Source organism: Quercus lobata, chromosome 1 (assembly GCF_001633185.2).
Source record: "Quercus lobata isolate SW786 chromosome 1, ValleyOak3.0 Primary Assembly, whole genome shotgun sequence".
Lineage (NCBI taxonomy): Eukaryota > Viridiplantae > Streptophyta > Magnoliopsida > Fagales > Fagaceae > Quercus > Quercus lobata.
The window spans coordinates 45,307,643-45,317,790 of record NC_044904.1 but is presented as its reverse complement, the minus strand read 5'-3'; the positions used below and the strand labels follow the sequence as shown (position 1 = coordinate 45,317,790).

The following is a 10,148-nucleotide window of genomic DNA, read 5'->3' as shown; positions in this document are numbered from 1 at the left end:
TGGAAATCAAAGGAAAATGTGGGATTTATTATTCAAACATCAAAACCCCATTTTTCTCCTCAGATAGGAAGGCAAAACTGAAGTTTTGAGGGGCTATTATGGGGACGTAGGCCCAAATATATATTGGGCCTTGGGCCTTGTACGAGGAAGCTTAGTGGTCCGAGAATAGGTCAATAGTAAGAAAGACGTAAGACTTTGAAATTTACGAGCAAAACTATGACTGTAAAGGCTAGGAGAGGTGGGCCAAGGAGGAATATCCCCTCAGCTAGGCGAAACGGAGATTGAAATGTGTGTCCTATCATCCAGGGTGACGTTCCAGGAGGTTCTATTGATAAGGACATGCATTATGAACGTACAGAAGGGTGGGAACTAGGAAATATCTTAGGGAATGCTGCTGCTGCCACCGCATTGAATGTTTCGTAGCTAACTCTCTGGCTGCATTAATGAGGAAGTGATGCCTGAACAGTAGTTTTTAACTTTATAGCTACTCTCTAGAGATTTCAGGAAGGTGTTGATGTGACAAGGATCAATACCAACAATCTAACCTACACGTGGAGGCAGAGATGAAGGCAAATGGATAATATAAAATAGGAAGAAGGCAATGAGAGAAAGAGATCGAGAAATTAAGAGAAAAACATTGTAGCAATCAAGAATTGAACTTGTAATCTAACTTGAGAGAAATATATAAGAATTGATCTCCTCGGACTGTACTAAGGACAATTTTATTTAGAATAAACCAGTCTATCTTCATTTTCTTGTCATCTGAATCCACTCTACTTGTCATATGATTCATTAAAGCCCAGTTTTCCAACCCACTTTCTACAAATTCATTGTATTGGCCTTTTTGAGCCTAAGTTCATTTATCCTTTGGGCTAAGGACTCAAATTGTGTCCTTACAAGTATGTCATGAAATAGTTAATTATGACAAGCATTCAAGGGTGGTGGTACACTTTATTCAGGGGGTTCAAAGGAACTCCTAACTTCCAAATATATATATATATATATATATAATTTTTTTTTGAAGTTTAATACTTTAATTTATTCTTAAAAATATTTTTGCATGCCTTGACTTAAATCTTATACACTCTTATTACAAGTATTTCCAACTCTAATAGTAAGAGTAAGTGTTTGTGAATTGCAAGTGTCACTCTTTATTATAAATTTATATTATATGTGTGTGAGTGTGTCTAATATTGATTGTGTATTTTACTTTTTGTTATAATGTTTTTTTTGTGAATAATGATGTGTGTGGATGTTTGTGTGTATAATATAAATATAATACAATTTTATATAATTTAATAATTAGGAAATAGAGAGGGTTTGTTACGTGTGTGTGTGTGTGTGTGTGTGTGTGTGTGTGTGTGTGTGTGTATTGTTATTATGTTATAATAACTTTTTGATATAAAGTTAGAAAAATTCAAGAAAAAAATTTGTAAAGTTAATGATTGTTCAAACATTTGATTGGTTAAATTGTATGAATGAGTGTGATTGTGTGCGTCAATAATCTATATATATATATATATATATATATTTAACCAAAACCTTTGAAACTCTCACAATTTTTCACATCAACACAATATTTAAATAAAATTATTTTTGTTTAGTCCAAACTTAACAAGGAGTGAAACTCTATCTCTCTAACAAGTCCAGCTTAAACTCAAACTCAAACATTGATAATTTATCTCCAAATTTGTGAGGTTAATCATGAACACTATAAAAGTAAAGCAAACCCCAATATATATATATATATATATATATTTTTTTTTTTTAAAGTCCAGTAGAGGTATGAGTTCTTCTTATGTTATTTTCTTCTACTCTACTTTGTTTAATATATATATATATATATATATATGATTTTTCATGTATTTTTAAAAAAGTAATTTTCATACATGAACCACCAAACTCTCTTTAGCCGTTTTTTACAAGATAAAAAAGCTTGCAATAATTGAAATTATTTTTTCTTATGTAACACATTTTTCTCTTATATTTCTCTATTGTTTAGTCATATATATTTTGTTTTGTTTTAATAATTTCTAAGCAGTTAATAATTTAATTCTATAATATTTTTTGGTCCTTTAGAAGTTTTAATATCTAAAATTTTAAGTTATTTTTTTGCAATATGTGAAACTCTCTGAAAACTTTCTTAAAAAAAATATATATATATATATATATATTTTTTATGGTATTTCATGTATTTTTTAAAAAGTAATTTTCATACATGAACCACCAAACTCTCTTTAGCCCTTTTTTACAAAATAAAAAAGCTTGCAAGAATTGAAATTATTCTTTTGAATGTAATCCATTTTTCTCTTATATTTCTATATTGTTTAGTCGTATATATTTTGTTTTGATTCAATAATTTCTAAGCAATGAATCATTTAATTCTTTAATATTTTTTGGTCTTTTAGAAGTTTTAAGATCTAAATTTTTGAGTTATTTTTTTGTAATATCTGAAAGTGTTTGACAATTTTTTTGTAAACCATTGCACGTTCAAGTAATGACTTTTTCATCAAATTGTAATACAAATTGAAGTCATACAAGAGTAAATCATACAATGGTGTAGTTTCTTAAATTTTTTATAAAATTATTTTAGTCTACCTCACAAATAGGTAAGTTCTCGTGTATAGCACGAGTTAATGACTAGTTAATACAAAGCCAATGAACTGAGTTTAGTCATTTATTTTAAAATATTTTTATAAAAATAATGACAAATAGATAATAAGAAGTGTATAAAAATAAAAATGTTAGACAAACTTAACAAAATGAATGGTCATAACTACCCACATTGGCAATAAATACTCATAACGAACTATTATATAACAATTTAAAATTTAAAAACTTGTAGAATGAAATTATACAACTTTTTTTGTCGATAACTCTATATATTCAATTTCTCTTTTTATTAAATTTTTTTTAATTTAAGTTTTTTAATGACCCCCTAAACAAAATTTCTAGAACCGCCACTGCAAGCATTTAGTTGTCAGATTATTAGCAAAAATAAATGGCAAGATCAATATGATTGAATCAAACATGAAGGATTAAAATAAAAATTCTAAGCAATAAAGGACCAAAGTGGAGACCACCCTAAATTTTAAGGGCCAAAAAAAATGAAATCTTTAATTTATTGCACATGAGGTTCTGCACCTAAATTTTACACACAAGAGAGAGAGAGAGAGAGAGAGAGAGTAATCCTACATACACAAAAATTTTCACAATATTTAATTCTAAAAATAATTAATCACAAAATTTGAATTACCAAGCTTTTACAAGTTCTTATATCTGACTTTGACCACCACAAGTATCGTTACATTTTATCTATCTTTTATCTCATGTCACTAGCGTAGTACACACTCGATCAATAAGAAATTTCATAACAAAATTAATGGTAAGTAAAAAAATGATCTCAATGGTGAACTAAGTTAAATAGCAGTAACATGCAACCTTGTTATCTAGGTTTTTTTGTGAAATTATGGTCGCCTTTAGCACTACTCTTACAATAGTTGTCAATCACATTCTACACTGCAACCTCTATGTTTCAAATTAGGTGTGCTCCCGATCGAGATCATCTAGGGTAACTCTAACTCATCAGCAACTTGTGAGAGATCTAGGACTTGTTTGGTAATGTTGTTTGTATTTTTTGGAAATATGTAAGTGAAAAAGTGTGTAAAAATACGTGTAATATTGTTTAGATACTGAAAATTGTTGTTTAAACCACGGTAACAAACGGGCCCTACATATCCATCCTTATTATTATTATTTTTTTCCACCCACAAAACAAAAGTAGTAAATGAAAATGCTATTATTTTGTATTTCCTTTATTAACCTCTTTTCTTTTCTTGATTTCTCTCTTCTGTTCGGTGCATGCCAGGAACATCAAACAAAACAGAATACTATTGTGGGTGTAGGCCCATCTAGACCGTACCCGTGAATGTGGGTTGGGTTGGCAGCCAATAATTCCCAAAAAAAAAAAAAAAAAAAAAAAACCACATAAGAGAGTGTTTCTTTGGTCTACCTTCTTTCGTAAAAAAAAAAACTTTTTCTTTGGTGAGTTTTGAGTCAGACTACTAACGTTAAACATTTTTTTAATTTTATTTAAAAATGCCTTAATTGAGGAGACACAATTCCTAAAGAGTATATATATATATATATATATATATACCTCATCTTTTTAATCTTAATTATAAATCTAAAAAATTATCAATAGGAAGTTATGAGAAACACGGACCTTGTACAAAATAGAACATAGACCGTTGAGCAGTCACCATCGTAAGCTTATCTTTGATCTCCTTGTCTTCAAACAAATGGCATTGCACACATTTTACATCGCGCGCGCGCGCGCGCACACACACACACATATATATATATATATATAATGTTTTTAGATAGAATTTTGTCTTTAAGTGTACTTAGAAGACACCGTCAAACTGCACTAATTATGATGCTTTTTTTTTTTTTTTTTTTTTGGGTCTAAGATTTTGGGAAATAGTATCCTCCAAAAACCTAAAAAAAGCAAACAAATAGTAGTAATGATAGATGGAGCAGTTTGAATTGCACAATTATCACATCTAATCCTTACTTCAAATGATTAATGGGCCTACATCTACATGATTGTCCAAATTATGGATTGTGTGATGACCCTTTTAAAAAGATATCTCTCTCTAAACTTTCAATTTTTTTTTTTTTTTTCCAGGGTCTTGAAAAACACTTTTTAAGATTTTTTATTTAGTTATTTATTTATTTTTGGAGAGAAAATTCAGAAATCTTTGGGCATTTGTAAAGGATTTTTGAGGAGGCAATCTGGTAGCAGATTTCGTAGCTCTGTAATCCTAGAGGTCCAACATATCTCCATACAATCAAAATTCCTAGCTTAAGTAATTTGCAATAGTAGAGTACATATATACTTGAGCAATTCATGACACTAGACTCAACAGCTCAGGTAGAGCCAGTTCACGACAAAGCAAACCTCTAGATAGAAAATAAAAATAAACAACTTTCAATTGGGAATTTATTCTACTATTCCTCCTTCCAAATAAGTGTACAAACCTTACTGGGAAGCCTCTCTTAATCCTGTGACTCTGACAATTCTAATTGGACCTCCTTTTTTTATGATCCGAAAACTTTTTTAATTAAAAGAGTCAAATGAGTATTGTGAAAGTGGAGTGTGGAATAAAGTTAAAAGTAGATAGCCAAGGAGAATTTAGTTGCTTTGAGTTTGAAGTAGGCTTTAGAGATCTTATATATGATGGTTCAATCTTCAAATGTTACATACATACAGGTTGGCAGCATTTAAGTGGCAATCAACTCTAAAATTTAAGGCCATGCTCAATGCTCATGTTGATCTTGGAAAAGATGAATGTAAACTAGTAAACTACTAAAGCTATAAACTAGTAAACTACTAAAGAGTTAAAACTAAGAAGAAAGAGAACAACATCAAAGAGACTATTAAATAACTAAGATAATGCTATCCGATGTACATCTAGATCACTTCTGAGGCCAAACTGATACAAAAAAATTGGTGATAATATCAGCCGCTACTATTTACACTCCACCATATATATTTAAAAAAAAAAAAAAAAAAAAAAAAAAAAAGGAAAAAGAAAGTTCTTCATCATGATCTCATCCTCGTAGCCCTGCAAACTAGCGTTCATATTCAATCATGCCAACAAAGGAGCATGACCACACATCTTCTAATGATGTAAAGCTTAGCCCTCTGCTCTCTAAGGACCCCTCCAAGTCCTCTTGTTGATAGCCTTGATGATGATCTCTTGGTGGCACTAGCACTACCCCTCTTCATCGATCTCTAATAAAGAAGGCTTTTATTTTGGTGTTTTTGTTTGATCAGTGAGAGCTTAAACTATGTTGTTGGGCTGTGCTGTGTTGGTCTGATGAGGAGGAATAGGTTCTTATTATATAGGGTCTAAGGGTAAGGGGGTGTGGTCCTGGCTCACGTTGGTCTAGTAAAGAGCCAACGATGGGGCATGAAAGGGCGTGCAGTGCCCCCAAAACCACCAGACAATGCCCCAAATAGGCCCCACCACCCCCCACTTGGCCGGGGAGGAATCCATTACCCCAACACCAAGGAAAAATTGATAAAACAAATACAAAAGCCAATTCCTCTCCTCTCCTCTCACTCATTGCTCTATTCCCTAGCCCTTTTGTTTTTTTGATAAGCTCTCTACCCTAACTTGGTGTAGCTATTACCCACCAACATACTAGGTCGGCCATTAGGTACCGAATGTTTATAGACTATGCACTATCTTGTTTTACTGCACATAGAGGTGTCTTAATGGTAAAAAGTCGTAAAAAGTCTTCACGACTCATTGCCTTGCAAGTCCGAAATTGTGAATTTGACTAGTGTCAAATTCTATTATTACTTGAGTGATCTCACACCATTTATGAGTAGGGTTAAGTGGATTAAGAGCAGTAATCACACTTAAGAACTTTTTTTTTTTTTTTTCATTTAGTATTAAAAAAATTTAACCTACCTTTGGATTTTTATGTATGAGATGATTATTCTTGATCTAGAAAAGTCTTTTACAATATGGAGAGTTTTTCACACTATTCATGGGTTGTTATCTCAAATATTATGCGAGTAAGATGTTAAAATATCGGTAATTTTTTGGTGTTTCTAACAAGAACACTATAGATATATAAAGAAAAGGCCTTCTCTTTATCGGTGCTTTTCCTTGTTGATTCTCATTAAATTTTTTGTTGGATCCACCTAAAATTGCAATAGGGTGTCAGTTGGATCCAACATAAGAATGCATATTAACCATCTCCAGCAAGTTTAAAAACTGATATGAGGTCATCGAGTTAGGCTTTTAACTATAAATAGGAAACCATTAATATGGGGACGTGTTTTCAATAACAAAATGTTGCTTTAGTGTTTAAATTTGTTTAATTTAACATTTATCCGAATACCATTCTGTAGATATTATAGCATATTCTAGCTAGGTGATGACATGGGACATATAATTATGGTGAGACTGACCTCTAACTAACAATAAAGATGTTTTGGCTTTATTTGTATGTTTATGAAAAAGATAAGGGTCAAAATAGGCATTTGTCCCTTTTGCCCAAAACAAGTAGCAAAATACCTATGTTCTGAAACTATTTAGTCATATGCCCCTGTTTTAAACTTGATTTTTAGACAATCGAGTTATAGACAAAAAACTTTAAAAAAAAATTACGTGGAACTCGAGTTCCATGTAACATTTTGCAAGTAACTTAATTTTCATTAAATCGAGTTTCAAAACAGGAACATTTTGCTAGATAGTTTTAGAATAGGGCATTTTGTTACTTGTTTTGGGCAAAAGTGGCAAATGCCAATTTTGGCCATAAGGGTAAGATAACAATATTAATCAACTAGAAAGAATTCTATATGTACGTCTATAAAAGATAAAAAATAAAATATAAAAAAATTCTACACTACCTATACTTAAAAAATTTCCTATAGTTAATTTGGTATAACAGATTAGCCTAAATAATTTCCTTATTTAATGCATTTCTTTCCTCCCAAATCCATCTTTCCTTGTCCCGGGTGCTAGGCAAAATTCTCCCCCTTCCCCATTCTACTACCTTTAACTCCTTTAAGGTGTAGGAAAATCTGCGTGGGCAGAGTAGTGAAAAATTATCATCCTTGTAGTAGTAGTATCCATCAATTAGTAACATGTTCATTTCATGAAAAGTTTAATTAAAAATAATATGTGAATTAAAGAAATTGTTTTTACTAATATAATCGAAATTATATCACTAATAGTTTGTGAGCCATACTTTTAATTGAGTTTCACCTTATATAATTTAACTACTTTAATAACTAATGAGCCACATGGCAAAAGTACATTAATTTATCACCTGTAGCACATATGTATGGTATAACCTTTAGTGTAAAACAAAAACTATGATAGATAATTAAAATAAATAATGAATTTTATTTTAAATTTATAGAAACTTTTGGTAATAGAATTTTTGTTATAATAGCATTTAAATTTTCATGAAACTTAAGTAATGAAGTCTTATATAGAGTAAATTAATTGTCTTAAGTTTTTCCTCTAACCATGCCACTCGATGAAAATTTTGCTTCTAAAAGTGAAAAAGAAAAAAGATGAATCATATTTCAATTAATAATTTTTTTTTAGATGAACTAATAAGTTACTTGGTATTTAAGTAATAAAGTTTCAACTAAAATAAAATATCTTAATAATTAATGAGCCATAAGGCAATAGCCAATTATATAATGTGTAACATATATCTCGAATTATTATTTTTGTTTGAAAAACACACGAACACATAAAAAGGAGGGAAATTTTGGTTTTAATACAAAGGCATATATACCCTGAGTCATTTGGTATAACTACATTTTTTAGAATCCAAATTTTATTATATAGTATATGATATGATAAAATATTTAGAACTTAACAAGTTGTAAGGACTCAAAAAGAAAAGCCCAAGCCCACTTAGAATAGTGGTTCCCAGTCCTTCTAACCAAGCTCAATATAATGAATTTTTGAGAGAGTGGGCTTCCGAATCAATTGCAATGCAAAGAAAATTACAAGCCAAAGACTGATAGAACCAAAGTAGCTAATATGCGTGAAAAGAACGACAATTTAGCATAAACTCTTCCTCGGGCAGGTCTAAGGATAGATCTCTCATTAATAAACAAGAGTGATATGCTTTCTACAGGGTGATCCTTTGCTCTCGCACTTATGCCTTTTTCTTGAAAAATGTTTGTGCATTCTTTCTAGGGGGTTCCTTTTCTTATATAGCTCATTCCATTGCATCTTAGCTCTCCATTTGTATGTCTTAGGGGAACATCAGGACCCTTCTAGAGGTGGTAGAAAGGGTCGTGAGCTGTGAAGTTATTGTTCAGGTGTCATTTCCTCAATAATGCAGCTAACTAAGTTGGTGCTGAGCATTGAATGCGGAGGTGGGAGGTGTCTCTTTTAGGAAACTTCCTTCCTCCACCCCTACATTTCTTGTACTCTTCGTTTGTCATCTACTCCTTTATCCTAGGCTTTTTGAGGTGCCAGCTGCCGTTTGGTCTTTTAGTCCTCCTCGGGTAAGTGTAATTCTCGGGGTTTGATTGCGCTTATTTGCTTAGGTTGGTAGGTTTATCTTCGGACTAGGTACCCCTGTCCTCGGCCCTCCCACACTAGTAATGATGAATTAGTTTGTACACAGAAAATGTGAAAATTGAGAAAACGGTTAAGGTTTATGGTTCTACTATTAATATGCCCATTGGCATACACAATAGTCACAATAAAATTTGTAATAATATTAGTATAAGCCTCTTACCTTTATATTTTTCAAATAGAATTTGATATAGAAAAAACAATACATAACAACAAATAACAATATATATATATATATATATATATATATATGTGGATTTCAGTTAGCTCAGCTGGTAAAGTTTTTGATGGTTGAATAAGAGATTTGAGGTTCAATCCCTGCCTACACAAAAAACTGATTGGTGTCTTGGTTTGATGATAAAGAGCTATCATCAAGAGTGGATGCTATAGGTTGAAACTCTCTATAAAAAAAAAATATATATATATATATATATATATATATAAGCTGTCAAACAATAATTTACCCCGAAGTGGAGATGAATTTTTATAATTTTACTATCTAAAATTTGGAGAAAAATTCTTTTAAAGAGCTTGTTGTAGATGCTCCAAGAAAGTAAGATCTTCAACTCCTGTTCCAAATTTTGAGTAAAAATAATTAAAAGCCAAGCAAGTAAAATTTCAAGGCTATGACCAAGATTCCTTAAATAACAATATATATACTTTTACTACAATATGACTAAAAAAGTAATAATAACCATATTAAAATTCCGAGCTTCACAAAGTATAATATAAAAAGCTCAAAACTCGACTAAGTGATTGATTAAATTATATAAGGTTAGATAAATTATAGTAAACCAAAAGCAAAGCAAACACCCACTTGATTCGTCTCGTGTTCCACCCGTTTCACTCAGGACAACTTCTTCCATTAATCCTCATTCTAATAAACAATTTCCCGTTTTCTATACTCTCTCTTCGATCAATTTTAAAGCTGTCAAATCGAATTAGGTGCTCCAACAGTTGTTGTTGTTGATTTTTTTTTTTTTTTTTTTTTTTTTTTTTTTTTTTTTTTTTTATAAA

At 31.0% G+C, this 10,148-nt stretch overlaps 1 protein-coding gene across 1 annotated transcript; it reads right to left on the bottom strand.

The window, feature by feature from the left end:
- Positions 1-5,573: 5,573 nt before the first annotated feature.
- Positions 5,574-5,966, bottom strand: LOC115957897. The gene has a single exon (XM_031076272.1). It carries the CDS (start codon positions 5,792-5,794, stop codon positions 5,651-5,653), a length of 144 nt encoding a protein of 47 aa, XP_030932132.1. The 5' UTR covers positions 5,795-5,966; the 3' UTR covers positions 5,574-5,650.
- Between the last annotated feature and the right edge of the window lie 4,182 nt (positions 5,967-10,148).